Here is a 26,879-nt window from a genome sequence, read left to right on the forward strand (position 1 = left end):
GTTTTGATTAGCTCCTTAGTTGACTCTAGGGATTTTTTTTTTAATATTTTATCTGCAAACCATCCAGATTAATGAAACTAGAAAACTTAAAAAACTTTGTCTTGGTTTCATCCCCTAGTTCTTTTTCTTTGTTTTATTACTATAGCTAAAATTTCTAGTACAAAATTGACTGGTGGTATTGATGATGATCATCCTTACTTCACCCCCCAAAAATTCTAGCTTATCCCCATTACAAATAATGTTTGCACTTTGCTTTAGATTGTTACTAATTACCATTTTAAGGGAATTTTCATGTATTTCTATGCTATCTAATATTTTGAACAGGAACAGATTGTTGTATTTTGTCAAAAGCCTTTTCTCTTTTGAAATAATTTTATGATTTTGTTTTTGTTATTACTATGATCAGTTATGCTTATAATTTTTCTAATATTGAACCAGAGTAAATCTACCCTAGTTACATGGTATAATCTTTGTGAGATTTCTCTAATCTCTTTGTTAGTATGTTATTTTAAATCATACATCAATATTCATGAGGGAAATTGGGTAAAATTGTTTGTTTTTGTTTTGATTCTCTCTTATTTAGGTATCAAGATCATATTTGTGTATAGAAGGAATTTGGTAGGACTCCTTTACTAATTTTTTTAAAGTTTAATTAGTATTGGGCTTATTCTTTTAAATATTTGGTAGAATTCATTTGTAAATCCAACTCATCTTCCCCCTTGTGAAGTTCATTTATGGTTTGTTCAATTTCTTTTTCTAAGATAATGTTATCAAAGTTTTCTATTTCCTGTTCTGGGAAGTTTATATTTTTCTGAATATTCATCCATTTCATTTAGATTTTCAGTTTTATTGCCAAATAAATAATTTTAATGAGAAAATTTGCAAAATATATATATTTTCACTTTTGTTCAACTCCCCTTTATTTTTCAGGATTTTTATTTTGGTGGCTTAATTGGGAGTTTTTTGTTTGGTTTTCTAATTTTTCTATTTGCATGGCAAATTCATTAATTTGCTTTTTTTCTCTTTTACTGATATAAGCATCAATAGAGAAATTTTCCTCTAATAACTATTTTGGCTGCGTCTCACATTGCTATATTGTGTCATTACTATCTTTAATGAAATTGTTTCTGTGATTGTGCTTTGAGCTATTGAGTTGTTCATCAAGTTGTTCATTCCCCAATTAATTTTTAATCCATGCTTCAAAAGTCTTTTGTTGTTTGTGATTTTTATTGCAGTATGATCAAAGAAAGATTCATTTTAGCATTTCTGCTTTTCTGAAAAATATGTATATTCATTTCTATTCACACTCAATATCCCCCAAATATCTATGATATTGTTGCAGCATCAGTCTGTAAGACGGGGTTACCTTTGAAAGAATTCAGGCTCAGTTTTCACCCTAAATAAAGGTATTTTAATGAGATTTACATTCTCATTGGATAGGCTAAACTCCCTGGAGTCAGCAGTCCAACAAAGCAAGACAAGGATTTTTATAGAGTAAATGGTACTGATTATATCACAAGATATGTAAAATTTAAGGTTATAGGAGAATAACTGCCATGGGGAGGTCCTGAAGCTTTGGTAGAACTGTACATGCAGTTACACAGAATGCATAGAGAAAAGGCCACTTGGGGGATATTAATGTATAGTGAAGATATTATAACTAGCATAGATTCACCCAAGGACAGTAAAGGGGAACTGCACAGAAACCATGTTGGGCAAAAGATTTATTGAGGTTTGTGGTCCTGTGTCCTGTTCTGCATCTTGTTGGTGCTACTTTCTTATTGGTTGATTTCTATAGTATGTCTAAATCAGAAATTGTAGTAAACAGGGCATACTGACCTTGTTTCTGTAGTGATTTCTGTGTTTCAGAGGTGGAGGTAACAGTTGGACTGGGGGCAACAATTAGAATCCCATAAATATCTTTTCTAGAATTCTATTCTGTTGTTTTAACTTTTTTCTTGTTTATTTTATGATTACAACTGAGAGGTATAAACTGAGGTCCTTCACTATTAGATTTACCATTTTCTCCTATAATTAATTTAACTTATCCTTTAAGAATTTAGATACTATGTCATCTGATACATATATATTCATTACTGATATTAATTCATACATATTCAATACTAATATTAATTAACAATTACTGATATTGCCTGTGGTATCTTTTAGTGAAATGTATTTTCTCTTAATAATGTCTTTGGCTTTTTTTTGTCTGACATGATTGCCACCCATCTTTTTAATTTCAGCTGAAGTACAAGTGATTCTGCACTAGCCCCTTATTTTAATTGTATCATCTTTCTGGTTCAAATGTGTATATATAACGTATGTGTTGTAATAGTTTATTTAAAAATATTACATTCTGGTTTCTAATCTAGTCTGCCATATTCTATTTTATGGATGATTTCATTCCATGCACATTCAGCCTTATGACTGTTATGTCCTCCCATCCTATTCTTGTACTTCTTTATCCTTTAAGTCTTTTTTACTTTAAGTCTGTTTTATTTCTGATAATTGCTACCCTTCAAGCATCTTTATTCTCAGTCACTTCTTCCCCTTAATCTTTTTCCCTACTTTCCTGTGGGGTAAGATGCATTTTTGTACCCAAAAATGTATATGTTTATTGTTTCCTTCTTGAACAAGTTCAGATAAGAGTGAAGTTCAAATGGTGCCATTTTCCCCTCCCTTCTCAGCTCTCCAAGTGCATTCCTTTCTTACTCTTGCAATCTTTTTGAGATTATCCCAACATATAATAGATATATCCAGGCCCTCTAAGTAGACTTCTTTTAACTATCCTATCAAGTTCTGAGATTATGTGAATCATCTCCCCATAAAAGAACATAAATTGTTTTATTTTTTTGTCCTTCATGCTTTTTCTCATTTACCTTTATTAAAAAATTTTAAAATTATCTCTCCTTCTCCCCACTCCCTGAGACAGTAAGCAACTTGATACATGTTATTCATCTTGAATTATGCAAGACATAATACAAAATTAGTCATTGTGGAAAAAGACCCAAAAAGGAGGAACAGAAAGTGAAAACTAGTATGTTTTGATCTGCCTTCAGACTCTCTTCTTTCTCTGGAGATGAACAGTATTTTTAATCATCAAGTCCTTTGGAATTGTCTTGGATTATTATATTGCTAACAATAGCAAGGTCATTCACAGTGATCATCATGCAGTATAGTAATTACTTTTAATTGTTCTTCTGGTTTTGCTCATCAGTTCATATGGGTCTTTCCAGGTTTTTCTGAAATCTGCCTATACATCATTTCTAACACCACAGTAATATTTCACTATAATCATATACTACTTGTTCAGCCATTCCCCTATTGATGGGCATCTCTTCAATTTCCAATTCTGTACCATCACAAAAGTAACTGCTATATTTTTGTACAAATAGGTCTCTTGCAACCATCCCCTCTCCCCTTTTTTTTTTATCTTATGGAACACTAACCTAGTAGTAGTTTTGCTGAGTCAAAAAGGTATACACAATTTTGTAACTCAGTGAATATAGTTGCAAATTCCTCTTCAGAATGGTTGGATTTGTTCACGAGTCCAACAGCACGTCTTCATTTTTCCACATCTCCTACATTTGTTATTTCCTTTTCTGTCATATTCAGATTCAGTGTGGAGAATTTTCTAGATTGTGAAGATTTGCTGGGAAGTTAAGACAAAAATATTGGTCATTCTACAATTGGACTCAACTCCAGGATATCTCTTTTTAAATGTAACAAATATGCCACTTTCTATTACATTCTTTGTTCTCTCTGAACTATTTCATTTCACGTCATTTAGGGAGGCTTTTGTACACTGAATTTGAATTCTATTTGTCACCTGCGCCTGTTTTTTCAATGAGACATTTGAGGGAATTTATAAATTTGCCAATTTTAACTGTTGCATTCTCAAAACTGGATGTTTCTAGGTGTGCAAAGTCCTACTCTGATGACCTATGGTGGTATGAAAGTGATTTGGGGGTTCCTCAGGGCTATGATGGTAGAATGCAAACTCTGGAAAGTTCTATCATTCTGGAAAGGCTTTGAGTATACCCTCCAAACAGATCAAATAGGCTTTTTTCTTTCTTTTTTTTGGCTGAGGCAATTGGAATTAAGTGACTTACCCAGGGTCACACAGCCAGGACATAAGTGACTGAGGCCAGATTTGAACTCAGGTCTTCCTGACTTCAGGGATGGTGCTCAATTCAAATATGCTTTTCAAGAACAAATACTGCAAAGTTCATCATTAGCATGCTAGTCACTCAATAAAAGTTCAATAAAAAATATCCCTCTTTTTTGAGCAGCCTCTTTCTACTTCTTCACTGATATTAGCAGAGTAGTAAGGAAGAGGGAAAATGGTTCTAAAAGTCACAAGCCTTTTGACCACCTTTAAATTTCAATTAGTTTTCTAAATGTGATATCCATATCCAATGACCAATAAGGATATACTGCTAAAGGAACTAAATAATAATAATCTTGACATTGTCCCTATAAGCAAAAGAGAAAAAGAATAGTTCACAAGTACTCCTTAAAAAACAAGTTGTTAAAATTGTTTTATTGTATACCCAAAGACATCAAGAAATATAACTTCATAGAACATGCGATTCACATATTGCAGTATGGAAGACACTTACAAGAAGTTCACCAGGAAAAATAATTGTAGGTGATGATCGAAAACAGTGAGAAAAAAGGAGTCAACTCTTCTTCCCAGCCAATTGCACTGGGGGCACATGAGAGATTGCCTATTTACTACTGGGAGGGATTGCCATGAACAGAGTATCTTCTGTAGAAGACGTTTCTATGACTGCAAGAAAATTAAAGGAATATGAGAGGAAGAGACTTAATATGGAAAACAGTTAATAAAATTGGCATTTCACAAGCTTCAATGGAAGGGCAGAACAGAGTAGAATAGCAACAATGGAGGAATAGAGTTAATAAAAATACAAATGAAGGTGCAGGGAGTGGTAGTAAGAAAAAGGAGTTTCTTCCTAGACAGCCTATAACTAAATAACAAAGATTTGGTGTGGAGTAAATTTCACGTTACTGTATTGTTATCCCAGGACATGTTTAATACCTCTCTCTGCTTAGATTGGTTTTTATTTGATACTTGTGATGCAGATCAGGTCATTTATGTTTCTGCAACAACTTTTATTGAGTCATTTTATCCTTAACATAATTACTTTTCAAATTATGTCCTTTCAATAAATTAACTGGCCTTATTTGTTTTTAATGCATGAAAATCTCTCTTCCATATATAAGGTCCAATGGCAAAGTTGAGAAAGGCCACTGGTTCCCAATTTGTTATGCAATTGGCATTGCATTGCTTAAAAAAATCAGTATGCTCCGAAGCTTGAACCTTTGTTTCCTCAACCACTTTATTTTTCAGTCTCCACAATACCATTTATGTCTGACCCCTAAAGAAAAAAAAAAAAGATTAATATATATCACAAAACTGCAATTTCCTATTTTCATCCTTTTCTGATGAAAATTTATTTGAATATTAAGCATTGATAGGGAGGAATAGCTGATTTAATTGCATAAGACATAGCAGCCTAGAGTAAAATTTGGTTTTGAAAGGATTTCTTTTTTTAAGTTTAAATCATGGTATCAATTTAGTTTCATAGACAAAATCTTTCAAAGATTATACTTTACACTTCCATTTAAATATATCACTTAAATTTTATAATTCAAGAAAAGGAAACCACAGGTAGGTATGAATATAATCAAAGCATAACACAGAAATCTACTTTACTATGAATTCCTAAAACAATTCCCAATTTTCTCAGCTTGTATTGACTTAGAAAATAGATGATATCTATATATTACAGTTAAAAGTAATTTATCTCCAACATACTTGGAGAAACTATTTTAAACAAAACTTAACAGCTTTTTTAAAACATACAAACAGCTAAGAACCATCATGAACAATTAATCAGTCAAGCAATATACTAACCTACTAGAAACCAGGAGGAAACAAAAAATTTCTTGTAAGTTTCTGTGTATAATCACAATTATCAGAAAGAACTCCATATCAATCATCTAAAAATATGAATGTCTTGTTATAAAGGAAAAAGGATCTCTTTATGACAGCATTAAAAAATACAAATGTCAAACTTACATGCTTTGATTGTAAAAAAAAAAATTATTTTATTTAAGACTGACCATTTTAAAATTTATTCAAAACCTGTTCTGATTTGAAGAGTTCCAAAAGTTTATACATCATTATTGCTGGAAATCTGAAGACAGTTATATTCAGCAATGATAAGAAGTCAGAATTATTTGCCCTTCATTTACTAATTCATAGTAAACTAATAATACATCGGGTTTTTTGTTAGGTCACCCTGCAATATTTATATAGTATGGACAGTAATACCTCATTTAACCAGCATCATTAGAAAACATGGAATTCTTCTTATGTGAATCTCTTTTAATATTTTCCAATAAAAGATTTTTTTAAATGTATGAGACACTTCTCCCACTGATTAAAACAAAATGGTATGGGCTCACAAAATAGTATTATTACTGTATAATCATTCATATCTCCAATACTGAAGGAGAATTGATTTTTTTTGTTGTTGTTGGTAATTTATCACAAAAATCAATTACTACATGTGCAGAATGATTTTTAGAGCTCTAAGACTAATCTGTTATCAATTGTTGTTCAATTCTTATTATTTCTATTCTGCTGTGTTCTTTTATGTACAATTAGCTACATAACTGCCCCTCCTATATACAATTAGATTCCCAGCAACTGAGGAAACTGGGAGACTAATTGAGATTTTTATTATGCTATATTTAGATATCTGTGGAAACCTAATCTAGACCTGTATTATTATGCCCATCTGGTATGTAAGGATAATTCTATCATTATTAGGGTTGCTTTTTTGGGAAGATTCTAGATCTGTGATTTCATTATTATGATGAACTCTTATTTTGCAAATTCCCTCCAAAAACAAGTCAATTTACAAACTTAAAGAATTAAGGCAAGAAGTAAAGTGCCTGACCTTTGGTAAATTAAACATAGATGGCATGTATCAATGCAAGATTGGACCTAGGTTTTCTTGCCTCCAATGCCAGTTTTCTATCGATTATGCCACACTACTTCTTCATGTCATAATTAAGATCATTACACACAATTTATAATCACACAATAAATAACTATCCCCTCAAAATTTCTAAGGATTTTGTTAAGGGTTGCTGGTCATTTAGCAATAAAAAATTTTCTCCTCAATTAATTAATCAAAAGAATATTGACTGTAAATTTCACAGGATCTTGACTGAACAGAGAAAACTAGATATTGATTGTTCAGAAAAAGAAAATTTACCTCTAAAAATAAGTGCCCCTAAATCAACCACAAAAGGAAATTATAAAAAGCAGGTGGTATTGAAAGCCACAGAGTAACAATTTTCTACCTTTATATATGCAACCAGTAGGCAGTTATTGATTATAACATGAAAACAATTTCGATTTGCTCTCATTCCTGAGTAGATGTAAATAAAGCATAACAAGATTTTCCAGATTATAAAAAGGTAGTTAATCAATTAATCAGTACAATTAGGGAAATACTTTTACTAGATATAGATGAAAGAACTAAGAATAAACTGCACAGGTCCAATGAGGAACCTGGAAATTTCTATACCTGAAACCTAGTCCCTGAAGTACACTGGAAAGGAAGCAACATATGTAACATTTGCAGTAGTTAAAAGTAAATGTACACAGTATCTAGAATTTTCTTTCTTCTTACAGCTAAATGGTTCGATTCTTTAGGAGGTCTGAAAGATAACTATGGAATTCACTTTCCATTTATTCTACCTAGTTAATGAGAGTGAAGATCAAGAAATGTTTGGTGTAACAGTTTTCCAAAGTTGCTTTCAAACATAATACTAGAAATCAGTTTTGTTTTTTCAGATAGCCTAGACACAGCTATGCACTGCGGAACGTGGTCATGTCCTTTGGTTCACTGCTTGGCACACACCAGTCATCTGCCTCATGATTGGTATTATAATGTTTCCAAGCAGCTTTATTATATACAGGGAGCCTCTCCACTGACTCCGTTGATAGGGCCTAGAAGAAAAGGAAATTCATATTAAATTCAGTTTACAACATAAGCCACTGATACTTTAAAACTGACACACCTCAGCTATTGTGAATAGTTTTTTTTGTTAAATAAAGAGTGTGGCCTGGTGACAACTGCAAGAAAATGAAGGTAACTAGCAACCAACTTAATATGCTAGGTTTATCACTTATCTTGATGTGGTATTTTTAAAAATCATTAAGATTTTTTTTTTTAACATCCATACATAATGCACACACTTATATGTACAATCACAAAAAGGTGGACCATAACTTAAAATTAAGTTTTTTGACAAGTCAAAGACAAACTAAGAGAGAGTGATCTGATTGATAAAAAGTGCTGAAATCATTACCTTAATGTAGATAACAGCATCCGTCCCATAACCTTCTAAGGAATACAATTTTAGGTCTCCTTGAAAGTATTGTGCATAAAGCCGAGATATGGGCAATCCATAACCAAAACCCGCCTTTTTAATGAGAGTAAGAGAAAAAAAAAAAAAAAAAACTGTTTTAAGTTATAATCATACCTGCCAGATCCATTTATTTATTAGAGTACAATTTGTACATTTCTACATATTAACATAAATGTGAAAGCAGGAAACTCCAGTGAATTTTTTATTTTAATGCCCAATAAAGTTCATTGTAAATAACAAACCTGAAATCTGAGTACTTTTTTTTTTTCAAACCTTAAACTCTCTTAAGTTAAAACTCCTTTTTCCTTTATTTATTAGATATAAAATCGCTTTAATGTGGTGTGTTCTTGCTAAGCTGACACAACTCAAACTTCCTTTACCTTTGATACCTCTCTCAAAAGAATATTCATCTCTGAGCATTTCTAGAGGCACCAAGGAACAGAAGAACAATGGCCTTGGAATCAGGAGACAGCAACTTGAGCATTGGATCCACTATTTACTAGCACTGTAGACCTGGGAAAATCATAAAAACTTTGCTAAATTTCAATGTCCTCATTCTGTAAAATAAAAATAATAAAAGACTTCCATTATTAAGTACCTCACAAGGCTAAGTACCTCACAAGGTTTACTGTGGGGGAAAAGGAGATGGTGTATGTAAAAGCATTCTGATGCCATGAAATGCTAAAAACATCACCTATCTGACATATTATTTTTTCTAACTTAACCCCCCCAAAAAAGCTGTGATCATAAATCTGATATCCACACTCTATAAAAAAATAGCAGTTGCATAACTTTAGCCTCATCATGAATTTTCTATAAGTTCTCAATCTCATGAACTTTTCTTTACTAAGCCGGCTTCCTTAGCTCTATTGCCACTTTTATCATACATATTTTGTTTTTCATAATAAGATTTTCATTCATACATAAATGCATACATGCATAGCTACATATTTATATACAAATATACACACCCATAATTTGTAGTTTAGGATGTACACTCCTTCACTGAAACAGTCTTAACTGTAAGATTTCTAACTAGCTTCTCCTTGCTAATTAGAAACAGAGATAGTAAAATAAAGCTGTTTTAAAATAAAAATTTTTAATATAATTTTGCCTAAAGCATTTCAGACTGCCTACATTATAATATTTTACTTACCCAGTAGTAACCTAATTATTATAAAATTCTTCATTATGACTAGAATATGATTTGAACAATATAATTCTTATTTTTAAAAAGTTTTATATCTAACATCTTAATTTACAATAAAACTCCAACAATGATGTAATTTTTTATTTCATATTTATCTACAAATTGATTTTTTTTAAATTTTGGATCTCTCAATATATGTAACAGACATGTACCTGTTCACTCAAGACAACACTTCTCATATTTCTTAACTAATTTACACCCACAAAATAATAGTGTTCCAGTTAAGAATCATTGCACCAAAATTGAAGAACGGTCACACTCTAATATTCAGGCTTGGAATATCATAAGTTTTTTTCCTTTGAAATAGCTCTTTGATTATTTCTTTTGCATTCCCAATGCCAAGAACTCTGATCTAGGTGCTTAAAGCATCATGGTGCAATGAAAAGACTACTGGATTTAAAGTCAAAATGACTACATTCAAATCTCATTTCTCCTTGCTATTTATGTAACAATGCACAAGTCACACATTTTTCTACTTTCTTCATCAATAAAACAAAGGAGTTAAACTATATGACCTGTAAGTATTCCCAGTTATAAATTCTATAACTCGATGAGTTAACACAAGGCTTAAAATTTATTAGTCTCCCTGTCTCCAGCTTCTCCCCTCTTTATCATGTACACAACTACCAGAACAAAATTCCTAAAAAAGTACTTTTTCCCATATCATCCCCTCACCCCACTTAGAAATCTAAACAATTCATCTGCTCCCAAACACATCAAGTTCAAAATCCTGTGCTTTATTTAAAGAAGACATTTTCACTGCAAACTTCAATTCCCAACCACTGCTTCAGTGAGCTAGGTCTATTCACTGTCCTTTACAACAGTGAAGTCAAAAAAAGAGAAACAGAGGCCCCCTAAACTGTACATAATAATCTTATGAGTAACATACTGACTTCACACACACACACACACACTACACACACATATATATTATACATATTTCTTTTTTAATAAATACATTAACATTAGACAAGGATTATACTTTAATCTAATTCAGGCTGCATTCAGGAGTGTTGTGGGCCATGTTTGACACCTCTAGTCCATACATTTCCACAATCATTACTGCCTCTCTTTGACCACAGTGGCTCCCCTGCCTGGAATCCTTTTTCTGCTCTTCTTGGTCATCCCTATATTAAGTTTTAGTAGAGTCATCATGAATATTATACCATTTAGCATGTATTCTCTAATTCTTCTATATAAGTTATGTCTATATACCCAATTCTAAGCTCCTTAAGGAGAAGGATCATGTCTTATACAGCACACATAGTGTTAGGCACAAAATTGGTGCTCAATAAAATATTTATTATTGATTGAAGAAACTAAGGTTTTCTAAATTGTCCAGACTGTTTATGAATTTTTAAAAAGTGCTTTCTTAAACTAAGTTATTAAGCAATGACAAGATATGTACACAAACATATATGCATTTAAACACATGTGTGTGAATACATATGTAGTATAGAAACATATAAACATGTATGTACAGGGAGTATATGTGTATGTGCGCACACACGCATGTATGTATCTACACTGTTAGAACTATGAAAAAATGTCTTTTCATAAATTCTCCACAAAGAACCTATTAAAGGCCTTCTCTCAATTCTTTGCAAATTTTCTGCATAAACTAGTACAGGACTTGGATTATTCATTGGTTATCTTCACAGAATGTGATTAATTGCCTTCTTTTCTAGTCATGAATATCTCTTACACAACTTCTCACAAGAAAATTTGCAATCATTATTGGTTGTAGTCTATTCACACCCTCTATGCATGCCTCTTTTCATTGCTCTTTGGGTCCTTTGAAGTAACTATCTGATAGGATGCCATATTATTAATGTCATCAGAGAATTAACTCTAAGAAAAGCCAAAGTTATTACCAAAAGTATACTAAATCCCAGTAGCAGGAAGAATAACAATGTAGAAAGGAAAATCTATTAACAAAAAAGTTTGTCTATTATTTCCTAACACTGAGATCCGAATTCTGACTCATCAAGGAGATGTACAATCACCATCAGTGGGCAAGAAGCCTGATTCTCATAAATATGCTTCTGCTTCATCAATTGTAAAACAATATACAGTATTTGACAAAGAGCAATTTAATATTTCTTATCAATAATTTCAAGAACCTATATCTTGGTATAAAAAAAGAGAAAACTTTCAGGAAAGATCACAACTAATGAATCTAGAATACAGATCTAGTTTCAAAACAAAAAAGCCAGACAATCATCAAAGCAGAAAAAGCAGGCATTTATGGCTTTAATCAACTCAAGAAAAGAGATGTACCCAAAAAAGTCATCTCCAAATCCAATTCTCAAAAAGGATCATTTTGAATATGACCTCTCCAAACATGAATTATCACCAACAAATGCAACCAGGCCAATTCAGATCAGGTAAGACTAATTAGGGAGCTGGCCCAAGAAGTAGCAGCTTCATGGAGAAGAGAAATGGTACTTGAACTACTAAGGCTACTTTGGTCATGATATGGCATTTCCCAGCCATCACTTTGGCTCCTCCCCAACATGAAACCATCAACTCAACTTCAAACTTGTGACTTCTCCTGGCCAGCTTTCCAGGGAAGTTCCAGCCAGTGTGCATCTTCCTGGGCCCTGCAGGGCCAAAGAATTATGGAGCCACTATTGCATCCTCAGAGACAGGACCAGAAAACGGTATGGATACTCACACTATTATCCATTGCCTTTTTGATACATACTGGAACTTCTACCTCAACTACAATAACCATATCCCTAGCAACCAGCACCCCACCTTCCAGGTACAGCAGCTGTACCCATTTCAGTATCAATCACCACAGGCTAATTAAGACCGAACAGAGCCAGCCCCATTTGTGATGGGGAAAGGGCAGCTAAAAGTATCATTCCCTTTTTTACCTAGCAAGGAAAAGTGCAGCTGTCAATCTGTTCCAAGATAATTTAAGCATGGGCTTACCTCTCCCTGATGGGACATCTATCTTTCCCCTGTCCCCAGGAAGATAATAGACACCAACCTGATAGATCTGCCTTCCCTTCAAGGAATCTGACTATTGAGATACCAGATGATACATACAAGTAATTCAATGACTTTTTTTCCTGTGTTAATGAATTCTTGAGTAATCTGAGGATCTGTATACTATGGTGTGTCCTAGCACTATAACAGTGCCTGTGACTCTAAAAGTCATTCTAAGATAGAAGTTTCTTGCTTTCAAGGCTTGTAAACTCATTTACAAAAAGGAAAAAAATGAAAAACAAAGAACTTCTATAAATACCACCATCTGTACAAATACTGGATCTGTATATTGTGCTGATTTCAAAACTATTTGAGTTATATTCAATATAAAAATCCACTCTTTTTCAATCCAAACTTCAAAGCAAATCTTTTTGAGCATTACATGGTAATGTTTTTACACATAAAAATATGTATTTTTCTCATGTCCATGATGAAATTCATCCTCTTAATTATAATAGATATTTATATAATTCTGTAAGGTTTGTAAAGTGCTATGCAAATATTATTTCACCTGATCTTCACCTGCCAATTTTGCAGATAAGGAACTGAGGTTCAGAGAGATTAAAGACTTGCCCAGGTTCATATAACTAGTAAATATCCAAGATCATATCTGAACTCTGGTCTCCATGACCTGCCCAGTATTTTAACCACTGTGCAACTAAGATGAATCTTACTGAAAGTTTCATGCCAGAATTAATAATTTTAAAGAATCTGTGATGTTTTTTTTTTTTTTTAACAAAAGTACCTATTTCTCACCTGAATTTTCCCTTTATTTATAACTTCTAGATTTGTACAACAGTTTCGTTCATTATTTGCCAGTCACTATTCCTACTAGATTATAGTAGGGGTCCTTGAACCCAAGGATTTTGCTATTTCACATTTGCCCATTTTAACATAATACCAAAAACATATTTTAGTAATTTAAGGGTGTGGGACACCATCACTATTAGTATTCCTTCCACTAAAATGCATATAACTTCTACATCTTAGTAGATTACCTTCATGAATTGCTGCGATTAAAAAATCTGTAGCTCAGTGACCAATTTTCAGGTAATGAACCTCTGTGAATATAACTAAACTAGTTCTCATATATGAGACATAACAACCTTTACTTAGCTTTTTTGAGCTGCCACAAAAGCTAATGTGAGCTTGAACTGCATTACAACAGGCAAAGCTTTTGGAAAATAAGGTATGTGTCTTGAATCAGTTCTCCTCAGATCTCATCTAAAGTACTATGTTAAACTCTGGCCAACACAATTTTAAAACAGTGATAAATTGAAGAGTCCATAGGATGGCAACCAAAATAGTAAAGCACTTTTGAGTTCAGGTCCAATGATTGGCTAAAGGAAATAAGAATGCTAGAGTTTGAAGAAAAACTTGTGGGGAAACAGGATATCTCTGTTCAAGTACCTAAAGTTTTGTCATAAAGGGGAAATCTTGTTCTATTTGGCCTGAAAAGACAAAATTAAGAATCATAGGTAGATTTTGCAAAGAAACAAATGTTACAAAAAATAGGCTAACAATGAGAGCTGTCCAAAATTGAATAGGCTGTTGAGGTGGCAGTTTACCATTTATTATAAGTCTTCAAGAATTTCATATAAATGGGGAAATTAGATTTTTTTGTTCTTTGGAGAGTACTAATAAAGTTTAAAATTATTTTCACATCTTTGATACCTTCCCCTCCCTTCAAATACTTTGATAATCAATCACTGGGTACCCTCAAAATTTTATACCTCTAATACATTTTTTCTGTTTACAAAAGATCTGGTCTTGTTTATTTTACCACTTGTCAAATATTCCTTTATAGTAGGCATTCCTTTAAAGTATAGATTGGACTAAAGGATTATTAAGGTCCCTTTCAAAACTCTCAAATTCTGTGATTCCATGATTAACATATTTAAGATTTTCTACACTGGTTTAACCATCTAATGTTTGTAATCTGGTAGGATAATCTTCAAGCACTTCTGTGCTATGATAAGACACCAGAGGAGAATTTTACTTAATTCAATTTAATAAGCTTTTATTAATTTATTCTCATAACATATTAGTAAATACATACCAGAATGTGATTTACTTTCTGGCTTTGAAAGTCTAATAATTTTGTCTGTCTCAATATATGAACTTAATCCAAAGGATTTATTTTTTAAGTAAGCATTGTTTTCTTTACAGAATGATCTTCCCTTATTCCTTGTGCAGAATCCCACCTTGTGGTCATACTGAGGAGTTTTTAAATGCTGCTTTGGCAGCCCATCTCTTTTCACTTTGATTAGAAAGGAACATCACCAGAACATATTTCAATATTACAAGATTACACACCAAGGGTACAGCTCGAGATGTTTCAACACGAGGTCGGGGTGCAGTTGAATACATATAGTTGAAGAGTCTATCAATTTTCCTCAAAGGAACACCACCTCCACGATCACTCATCTAAGAGAAGAAAATACTTTCTAACGTTATCTTATAAAGAAAATCAGTATTAACCTAGCATATAATGGATAGCTACAGATTCATATAGCCTTTGAAACAAAAGCTTTTTTAAATATGGCATCTAGTAAATCAGATCCAAGATGAGTAAAAGGTTAAAAAAAAATGACTCTATGTAAAAATTAGAGTTCTGTTACAATAAAACCTGATAAAGTGCAGAATTGCAGTCTTTATTTGAATGTTACTTAAAAGTTATCCCTTAACACTGTTCCGCCAATAGAAAAACATGAATAAAATTCCTTAAGTTTTTGTATAGTTTTGAATTTTAGTAAACTATGGGCATATAAATAGGATTAAAAATCAAACATTATTTCCCCTCACAACGAATATGAGTTCTAATTTTGGCAGAAGAGTTTATCACTTTTCACAAGATCTGAAATTAGGCAGCACTGTACACAATCGCAGGGTATAGTTGCCTGAGTCTTAGTAAATTTGTTTTAAATACCATACCATAGCTGATTCATTACTTAATTTTTAGAGAGTATAAAACCTATGAAAACTCAATGTGAAAGTAGTATAGGAAAGAGAGCTAAAAGCAAGTTTGAAATTACTCTTGAGCTGCAGATTCAAATACCTACTGGATATATAGTAGTAATTTGTCTTAAAAATTGATGAAGTGAATTCTAAGAACTTAACTAAATAATAGATTTTTTTCATATCATTCCTTAATCTAGAGCAGCTAATTTTTAATGTAAACAGTGTGTATTTCTAATTCATTTGCAACTGGCTATATAAGTTACTAAACTTACATATACATAATATACATAAATATACATAAAAGCTGCCTTTCCCCTCTGCCCTCCAAAACAAGCAAGTTATTCATCTTTAATAAGACAAAAATGTTCACTACTCTTTAGAAGTGGCAACTGAAGCAGATAATGATAAACAGCTCCCACTGTTTGGTTTCATTTACTCTTTGTTACTATAATTCAAATGCTGCTTAAAGAATTAGTTTAAGACTTCCATTTTAATATTTTGGTAAATCTCTATGACCATTAATACTAAGAATGGATTAATCTCCATTTCTATATTATATTATTATTTTGTATTACAGATTATTGTATTATTATATTATAGGTACTGAATAATTTTATTAGTCATTTCCAGCATCTTACTTTTAAAAAATTAAAGTTAAAAATTAATAAGTTAAAAAAAAAGAAAAAGAATTAGTTTAGCTCTGAATAAAAAGTCAACTTAGAGGTTATTTTAGAAAATGAATCAGAAAAGCATGAGAAAAGATAGAAAACTGAGAAGCAGCAAGAGAAATCTAAGATAAATGGAGAATTAGGTAGTAGAATTGGAAGTAAAAGCTAATGAGCTTGCTTATCCTTTGAAACCCAAACACTACAAGCAAATGAAAACTTATATGAAATCACCTATAAAATTTGAGTACTATAATGACATAATCTAAGTGCTTACTACAAAAAGCATTGTTGTTGTAGTGGGGGCTAATAACATTAGATATATTCAAATAAGCAAGTAATCTACCATGTAATATTATGTGGGAAATCCTATTTAGTACTTTCTAATATCTTCATTGAGGCATGCCTTGATGCACATGTAGATTTTTTAAAAAATAAATATTTCATATAAATGGTTAAGTTGGATTTTTTTATTCCTTTGGGGGGGGGGGGGTTGTTACTAATAAAGTTTTACATTCTTTTTATATTTTTGATACTTTCCCCTACCTCAAATTTTGATAAGCAATCACTGGGAATCCTCAAAATTTTCTACCTCTAACACATTTTTCCTCTGTTTACAACTGGTCTGGTCCTTTTTCTCAAGTTCCTTAAGACTGTGATCAGTCACTCAACAAATACTTATGAAGTGCTTAAGATGTGCCAGCCCAGTATTAAGTGATGGGGATACATATACAAAAAAACAATCCCTTCCTTCAAAGGACTTATAACCTAATAGGGTAAGACAACACACAAAAGAAGAGGGAAAAGGAAGGAACTAATGCAAAGGATGGTGAGCTCCAAAGAAGTACAGCTGGGTAGGAAGTAAAGGGATGGTTGTCCAATGTAAAATATATAAACAAATAACTACAAACTCACCACACACTTTGAAGTTTCTTCCAATAAGGGTAGCAAGTTGTGCTGAACCATGCACATTTCTCTTTTGAGGTGACTAGTCAGGTTTAGAGGGAAAGGTATATGGGGAAAGTTTCTTTACACAAAGCTAATCTGTCTGTATTGGAATTAAACCATTAACAATAACAGTAACAACTCACATTTATGTAAGGGGATTTTAAGATTTATAAGGCTCTGAACAACAGAAGTAACCAGCCTATAGATTATATACAATTCTACACAAATATTCACATATTTTGAAACTAATATATCACGAATACCCCTAAATTATTGATATGATGTGCCTATATTCTATGTGCTTTTCCCTGAACGAGGTTAAAAATTCCAGTTTTGATAATACTTATTATTATATAATACAATAATACTATTGGCTACAAATGAAAAGATTTTCTTTATGATTTAATCATTTATTTTTAACTTCACGTCTTGAATTTAACAAGCCCTTTTTCATTTCGGCATATCTAAGTCCCAAACTTTTAAATAGCATTTACCTTCACAGTCAAGTCCTCATTACCCAGTGTTACATGAACCTGAATAGGAGGGTAAACACCTTTGTCAGCATGGTATTCCATAGTTGCTCGCATTGCATTCTGAAAAATATTAGTTATGTTAAGAGCTACAATTTTCCAAAATTTGTAAGCTTCTTTGAAGTTTCTAATCCCAGGGAAAGCAAATAACAAATGGGTACAAATGACCCGAAAAATTCTTCTAAGTATTGTTAAAGGACCATTTTCACAGGGAAAGACTCTTAGATTGCTCTCCATAAACAATAAATACACCGTGAAAACTCCAAAAGTTACACTGAAGCAGAAAATCCTGCCAAAGAACTATAGTATAATCATACTAGATATTAGGTAAAAGAACTTTCCTGTCCAACATCAGATAAGTCAATAAACTGTATTTTTGGTAAACATAGGTTTCCTTTAGTTAAGATTTAAATGTCTTAAAATGTTCAAAAGAAATAATTTTTTTTTCATAAACAGACTTCCAAAATCTAATCCTAAACTATCTTTATTTTTTTAAAAAAAAAAGGGATAAACAATTTAACAATAATGCCCATTCCTAACCAATACCTAGATCATGGTGGCACACCCACATTTCCAAGTCTCCTCTATTTTCATCTTGCATTAATCAGTTTTTATCATGCATATAGGAACACTGTCTAGTTTTATATTTCATATATCATGGAAATAAGTGTTAATGAATAATAAAAAAAGCATGTCTATTCTTTATATCATATCCAAATTAAACTATAATAGTAAATTTTAAAAATATACTTTTAGTTTCAAGTATTCTTAAAACATATAACAGATGCAGAAGATGTAATCCCTGACGTTAAAATACTATGGCAGAAAAATTTAAATATAGGAATGTCTCACTTAGATCTATCATCATTGTCAAATGATATGTTCTAAATAAAACACTAAAACTTTATTTAAACATATTGGCAGAAATCTTTGTGAAATGTGTCCCTATTTGGTTAAACAGAGGATATTAAAAAAATAAAATCCTTTCTTGATGGTTAGGGTCATCCTGACAGTGTGATTTAATAGAAAGAACTTAAGAATCTGAAATAAGAGGTTATATAAGTTTGTTTCCCAGTTCACCTCTCACTTAATACAATCTCTCTGGACCTTGATATTCTCTTCTATAAAATGAGAAAGCTGGACTAAATGATCTTAATGGGACTTACAACAACCTCTAAATCCTCTGAAACTATTCATGCAATAGGAAGACCAATAGAAGATATGAGTTTGAACACTGGTCTCATGCCAGCTACAAAACCCTGAATGAATAATTTAACATTTCTATACCTCAGTTTTTTATCTATAAGATGAGAAAGAGCTTACTCTTCAAAGAGCTGCCACAAGAAAAAAAAAAATTTTAACTGATAATTGCATTATCAATTATCATTATAATAGTATAACTAGTTTAGTTTTCTTGCTACTTTGGTTGGTACCTGTCACTTCTAACTAATGTCTATTCTACCTGTTAAGGATCACTCCCTTTTCCCAAATTGATCTTCCCTTCCCTATATATAACCTTTTCATTTTCAGCTTTTAATTTACTGTGGGTTAAAAACCAGATAATTAAGCCTACTTAGATTTATGTGTTAGGTAAGAGTAAAAAATAACTGAGTAAAATGTTCTATTTTCCCCTGTGTTGTCTGTTTCTAGAAGTCTAAAGCCATCAGAACACTGACTTTCAGATAATTGGGGTATCATCTAATAATACATTTTTAATAAAATTACATTTTATTTTTAAAGTAGTTTTAGGAATTCAACAAGATTCCTAAAACTAAGGAAAAATCTAAATACACAAAGCTTATGTAATTCTTCACAAACCTTGAAAAGTTCAAACACCATGTGATAGAGATGTGATGGTACATATACTACTTGCATGGGCTGTCCTGGTGATTTTGCTACAGAGTGGAAAAAGAAAAATTTAACTATGGAATTGGATCTACCCAAGCATCTTAAAAAGACAAACAATATAGTCATGGAAGAAACATGTATTATAAAAGGCAATATTGTTTTCATGACAATAATGTTTGAATTTCCTTGCTCAAGAAATTCACAACTGAATTGACAACATTAATATTGTAGTAATCTCAAGGAACACTACAAAATAACCTAACAAATGTGGCTATCCCCAAATGTTTTCCATTTTTTCCCCTCCACTAAATTTTCAAAATTACATAATTTTGCTTTCCCAAAGAAAAGTTTTAAAGAGCTCAAGGAAACACAAACTTCCAGCTTAATAGGGGCTTTTTTGAGTTTTTTTTCCCCAGTTCACATAAACTCAGACAACAAAAAACAAACAAACAAAAAACCCAGGACATACTGAAAACAGCTCTGTAAGGCAAAATTTTTCTGTTCTTCTACAGATATTTTCAAGTATCTTAATAAAAAAATATTGTATTACCTTTAGTTTTATAAGGAATATAATTTCAATATTCAAATGTTCACTAGGATCATGATGACAATAATTAGTCTGAAAATTAACAATAGGATTGGGGAAAAAACAAAGAATTATGAATCAATGTGGTTCATTATTGCAGTTTCTGTCAATTAATGAGTGACATTCTAAAAAGACAGAGTAGAAAAAGGTTGTGCAATAGATTCAAATCCTACTTCCAACACAAACTGTGTCACCTGGAAATCATAATATCTGACTTTTCCAGGTCATACAGCTCATGTCAGAAGCTGGATTTTAAACCTGGATTCTTTGAGTCCAGAACCAGTGCTTTTTCCACTATATGTTTTGAGAATGTCTCTCATTAGTTGACAGAACTGGAATAAAAAGCCAAAGTAATTCATTCAAAAGTTAATCTCATCTGTAAAATGAGAAAGTTGAAACAGCGTCCAAATTTTCCAAGATCTCTTACAGTTCTAAATCTACAATCCTATTATTTCCTAAGGAATAAAATCAGTAATTTTGTGCATACCTAAATTTTTTCATGTCACTAAGATTACATTTAATGCATATATATCATATATATATATATATATATATATATATATACACACACACACACACATATATATATATATATATATACACACACATATATATATATATATTTTTTTTTTTAACTTAGGTGGCTTTAAGAAGATGATGCTTACAAAAACCCTAAATCACTTCTCTATTATCAGTTCCATCTCTTCTCCTCCAATATCTTCTTGAGTAGTTTCCTACCCACAAGTTACATGATCAGACTTAAAAGGAACTCCATGATCTTTAAGGTCCCTTACAGTTCTAAATCTATGATGCAATGGTTTTTTTTTTTTTTTATTTTCTTTGAGTCTCAGTTTCCTCAACTGTCCCTTCTAGTTCTAAGTTCTATGAAGCTATAAAATATTTACACTAATCAACTTAAGAGAATTGTTGTGACGAAAATAATTCTGCAAGTTATAAATTGTTAATAAACATGAACTATTATATGTTTTACATAACCCAAAAATCTGTGACTCAATTAAGAGTAACTTTCATTTTACATATTCATAAAAATTCACAAAATTCTCCTTATCTTTTAATTAATTTTAACACTAAACATTAGTAAATGAAAGGTGACACACGGTCTTACCATTTAATTCTTCAAGTTCTAATTCTGGAGAATTAATATAGTACAAATCACAAAGACGCTTTGCATTTTCATAGCCATCTACAGCAAATTAAAAAGAAAAAGAGTTAAATATATTTAGTTCATTTTCATACACTAAAAAGAGAAGCAGAAAATTGCTGCACTAAAAGATATTAAATTAATTAATAAAGTTTTTCAATTGTTATAATCAACTATTTCTGACTCTATTTTTCTGGGACAAAAATCAAAATGAGAAGGATGCTCTTAATGAAAGTGCCCCATCTCATATATGAGAAGTATTTGGAATATTTTCTTACAAAATTAATTAGTGGTACATTCTGCAAGACAGAATCATTTTATAAATAGTTAACAAACAAATATTTTTTTGTTAAACTTGTATAAAAAAAAACTACAAAGCATAAAACTTTTAGTCATTCTTAACCCATCCTTAAAAAGTTTTTTTCCTAGACAAATGATACAGATGAAATATATGCTGTAATTTCATTTTTAAAAGTTTTTGCTGCAGGAATTTATTATCAGACTGCTAAACTTAGATTATTTTTTCAGCTAATAATATGATCAGCTGATAATTCCTAGAAGGAAGACCCTAATGATAAAATTTCACCTGGAGAACACACATCAAAGAGAGATGTCTATTTTACTTAAGAGTAGAATAAGTTAGAAAAAGTTATGGTCTATTCAGGGGTCCTCAAACTTTTTAAATAGGGGGCCAGTTCACTGTCCCTCAGACTGCTGGACGGCCAGACTATAGTAAAAACAAAAACTTTGTTTTGTGGGCCTTTAAATAAAGAAACTTCATAGTCTTGGGTGAGGGGGATAAACGTCCTCAGCTGCTGCATCTGGCCCAAGGGTCGTAGTTTGAAGACCCCTGTAGACTCTATGTACTTGACTATGATACCACACATACTGACAAAATACTAAAGGGATTACGAATTACTGCTCTTCATGATTTTTACACTATTTCCAAATCAGAGTATTTGCCACCTGTTTGTTAAGTCTATAATGTTCTCCCCTACTACCTGAGAAAGAACAGTGGGAAATAAGTATGGGCCACAACATAGCATTTCCACTCTTTCTGTTATTGTTTGTTTACATTTTTGTTTTTTCTTCTCAGGTTATTTTTTTATCTTCTTTCTAAATTTGATTTTTCTTGTGCAGCAAGATAATTATAAATATGTATACATATACTGTATTTAACATATACTTTAACATATTTAACATGTATGGGACTACCTGCCATCTAGGGGAAGGGGTAGAGGGAAGGAGGGGAAAAGTTGAAACAGAAGTGTTTGCAAGGGTCAGTGTTGAAAAATTACCCATGCATATGTTTTGAATATAAAAAGCTATAATAAAAAATAAGTAATATAAAAAAAGAGAGAGTAGGGGATCACGTCTTATTTATCTTTTTACCTTTTCTAGTGTTTAGCACATTAACTTGAACAGTGTAAGCATTATATATGTCTACTGAATGAATATATCTCAGTCATTAACAAGATAAACTTATTCTGTAATCCTAATATTTGCTACTTGTAAAGTTCTATATAATATTCTCAAAGTCAATTCCTTATGTAACTAGGAAGTAACATCTTTGATTTCTGTATACTTTTAAAAATATAAGTTCAGAGGAAATTACCTTTAATAACTTCAACAACATTACAATTTGGATTAATGCTTCCAATGTGTTTTCGGTGAGCTGAACTTCCTTTTCCTTTTCCACCAAACAGTAAGGCTATGCAAAATTAAAAAGTTAAATAGTTAAATACATTTCAGTCTTAAAGCTTTTTTTTCCCCTCTCAGTAGACTTTAAACTGGAAGATATAAATATTTCTTATAAGCATTGATATTCACTAAAAACTGAATAGCTATATATGTTTAGCTGATGGGCAACAAAAGGAAATTAACTGTACACTATTGTATCAATAGATTTTCTCCTCTCTTTGCTCCTAAGTACTTACAGTGCTGATTGAGTAGCATTCTTATTGAAATGCGACTCATGTAAAAGCGATCCAAAAAATACTGTACATTCTGGCTGGTCACTGGATCTACACCAAAGCTTTCCTTGTATTCAATCACACCCTGAGCCATGGTAGGAATGACATCATTATGTCGATTCCGGATTCTTATCACAGTGTCTGTAAAACTAAACAAAACACACTTGTTAGACTGGTCCTACATTTTTTAACATCTTTTTAGAGGTAACAAAATAAAGTGAACTAACAAGAAAGGAAAACAAAAATCCTCAATTTCTACACAGCATATAATAAAAACAGCATCAGGGCATTTTTTGGTAGTAAATACTATCTTAGTAGTAAAAGTAGCAACCTCTCAATTAATTCAAGTTTCACAATCTGGTCCACAATTATTAAAACTAATATACTCTTGACACTTGGTTAAGCACAAGGGTTTTGGGTTTTGTTTTTTTTCCCATCCATTATTAACATTTTCTACTCGGCTGTCAAAATAGCTTTTCTAAAGCCCAAGCCTAACCATGTTTACTCCATTGGCTTAAAAACTTTCAGTGGCTCCTTATCATCTCTAACATCAAATATAAATCCCTCAGAGGTCAAGTATTTAACACCCTTTATAATTTGCCTTTCATTTACGTTTGGGAGCTCATTTTATAACTGTTCACATACTCTGTTTCAGGAAATCAGATCTATTTACTGTTTCCCCAAAACTGCATTTCATCTCTCATTTAATGTAAATGTCATTGCACAAAGTATCCATATAATGTATCTCCACACCTGTTTTTAGAATCCCTTCAAGAGAATTTTTTTTTCTTTTTTCTTTTTTTGCTGAGGCAATTGGGTTAAGTGATTTGCCCAGGGTCACACAGCCAGGAAATGTTAAGTGTCTAAGGCCAGATTTGAACTCAGGTCCTCCTGACTTCAAGGCTGGTGCTCTATCCACTGCATCACCTAGCTGACCCCCAAGGGACATTATCTTAAAGATAATGTTAAATATGGTTATTGTGCCCATCATAAATCTGATCTGATTATGAATAAGCTTATATCAATATTTACACTATTGGTACGAAGATATAATAATCTCTGCTAAGTTTTGGTCACTCTCCAACCCTACATCATCTTCCCCCTTCCATACCATCATCTTTGTGGTGCTAAAGTAGAATGAATGAAACAATATAGCCTAAGTCAAGGCTCAATTCATGTATCTTCTCCAAAAAGGATCCTTCTTGATCTAAAGTATTAATGCTCTCTCTTATGTCTTCCAATTATCATGTAGCCACTTATCTTTGTTTACATGTATTCTCATCCTAATGCTAGGAAAAAAATCTAAGCTGCCTCAAGGAAGGGATACTTTTTCTTCCTATCTTTGAATCCATTGTCTAGCACAGAATTTATACATGGTAGGAGGCTGATAAATGCTTGTTGGGTTTGAAGTCTTCATCTAGCACTGACTATAAGTAAGCATGGTCCTACACAGATGCTTCTGGAGCATGACAGTATGGAGTGCTCTTGGTTAACAGTGAATCAAGATAAATAGGTAATTACAACTCTTTAGTGTTAGAAACTGTCATATATCTAGAGCAAAAAATAATGTATGGTGTATGGTAATATTTTCATTCATTCTATTATATTAACATTATGCAGATGAAGGCAAGAAAGAAGGTATATTAGTAGAGGAAGGAGGGGGGGGAGAAATGGCCAAAACTTAGAATGAGCTAGTACAACCTTGTGCCAATAGTTTAAATAATGACATAGGCCTGTATATTATATAAATAATGACATATAGGCCTGCAAATTTGTAGTGGGCAAAAAAGACATGTTAAAGATGGTGATGCTTAGTACTAACCTCAATTTAGAAAAGATTAATAAAAATATCAAAGGAAAGTGGTTACTTAAACATATTACAAATATATTTTATATCTAATTTGACATTCTACATTAACTATCTGGCACTCCCCTTAAAAAAATCAGTTCACAGAAAATTCAAAAAATATAATCAAAATGGTTCAATGAAGGATTTTAATGGAATCTGTAGAGGGTCACAGACAGTGGGGAAACTCTGGGTGAGGTATAAGACCCTTCAGCCCAAAGGGAACCTGCTAACGATATCTGATTCAGCTCCCCATCTCCCCTAAGGGCTCTTGGCCTTCCTGAGAAGTCAGGGGGTGATGACAACCTGTGTTGAGATTGAAGCAGAGTGATACCAGGTGGAAGAGTGATACCAGGTGGCAAACTACATACAATAGCAAGTTGTTTATATGGTCCCACATGCACAGTGTTGTTTTTGTTACATTATATAAGAGGGAAGATCCTTGAAATAAACGGATTCCATTCTTCCACCATCCTCGGGAGTCCTGCCTCATCATCTCTACTAGGAAGGCATATTTTAATCACCCCAGTGTGGAGGCTGCAAGAAAGATACTGCAAGAATGGGAGCAAGAATATACTTACTCATAAACAGCTTTAGCATCTTCAGCACTTTTATCTTTAAAATCCAGAAGCTCCTGTAGACTCTGAATGTACCTAAAATGTAAATACCCAAGTTAAAATTGAACATTATGTTCCAAGACTTTAATCTGTAAAAATATTTCAAATGTACTTTTAAAATATCACTTTTTGATCAAGAACAATACTATGGCATCATATAAGAAGGACATCAATTGTTGAAAAGATATTTTTTATAGTTACTCAAGAGCTAGTCTGTATTCTCTCTTGCTGAAAATGTTTTAGACAAGATGTTATTCAAAAATCTTAAAACCTTATTCTGCTATAGTTTTGTTTTTCTTTAACTCTTTATCTTCACTCAACTACTTAGACATGTCTTTAATTCAAAAAAAGATGTAAAGTTCAATGTACATTTGACTAGTGAGTCAAGAGACGTGGGGTTCTCAGCCATGCCACTAGATAAATTTACTGAGTAATCTCTTAAAAGCCTTCCCAAAATTAAAATTCTTAAAATCTAACTCAAATGTCTTGACTCTAAAGTTTTCAATTTTACAAAGTATATGATCATCCAAGAGAAGATAAACATAAAGTAATAATAATAAAACAAGTATTTTATTTGCTTAGCATTATAAGAAAGTTGAAGCACTTGAAATAGTATTGTACTTCTAAAGAGAAGTTATGACCAGCTCAAAAATGAAGAAAATGAGAAAGAGGAAGATAATATATCTCTTTCAGGGGCAAAAAGTTATCATTTTTTAAAAAACAATAAGACTAGTACTAAATCACTGTACTATATTCTCTTTTCAGTTAAAGAGAACAATTATACAGTGCCACAAAAACTTCTTCCTTTGAATTACCACATTATTTTAAACTGTTGTTATGAAAGATCAAGCAACAAGGATGTCTTAGATAACTATCTGTACAACTGTGTTTGTTTTTAATGTTTTCCTGATTGCATGTGTCTGACAGAATTCCAAAGGCATATATTTTGTTGCTGCTTAGTTGATGAGGCAGGTCTGACTCTTTGTGACTCCTTGGCAAAGTCCTTTCTTGGCAAAGACACTAGAGAGGTTTGCCATTTCTTTTTCCAACTCGTTTTA

General features: G+C 32.0%; 1 protein-coding gene across 2 annotated transcripts in view; it reads right to left on the bottom strand.

Moving 5' to 3' along the window:
* Window positions 1–4,526: 4,526 nt before the first annotated feature.
* Window positions 4,527–26,879, bottom strand: part of PDK1 (pyruvate dehydrogenase kinase 1) — a 28,371-nt gene continuing 6,018 nt past the window's right edge. The window contains exons 3-11 of one of the 2 annotated variants that reach the window (XM_031960460.1): window positions 25,786–25,857; window positions 23,323–23,507; window positions 23,001–23,096; window positions 21,350–21,427; window positions 19,608–19,684; window positions 17,754–17,852; window positions 15,002–15,112; window positions 8,419–8,532; window positions 4,527–8,056 (exon numbers count right to left, since the gene is read on the bottom strand). In XM_031960460.1, the coding sequence (XP_031816320.1) occupies window positions 7,916–8,056; window positions 8,419–8,532; window positions 15,002–15,112; window positions 17,754–17,852; window positions 19,608–19,684; window positions 21,350–21,427; window positions 23,001–23,096; window positions 23,323–23,507; window positions 25,786–25,857 (973 nt within the window). In that variant the 3' untranslated portion in view covers window positions 4,527–7,915. The remainder of the gene's footprint in view (window positions 8,057–8,418; window positions 8,533–15,001; window positions 15,113–17,753; window positions 17,853–19,607; window positions 19,685–21,349; window positions 21,428–23,000; window positions 23,097–23,322; window positions 23,508–25,785; window positions 25,858–26,879) is intronic. The other variant, XM_031960461.1, reaches the window with a different exon arrangement.

Source organism: Sarcophilus harrisii, chromosome 3 (genome assembly GCF_902635505.1).
Source record: "Sarcophilus harrisii chromosome 3, mSarHar1.11, whole genome shotgun sequence".
In the NCBI taxonomy this organism is placed as follows: Eukaryota; Metazoa; Chordata; class Mammalia; order Dasyuromorphia; family Dasyuridae; genus Sarcophilus; species Sarcophilus harrisii.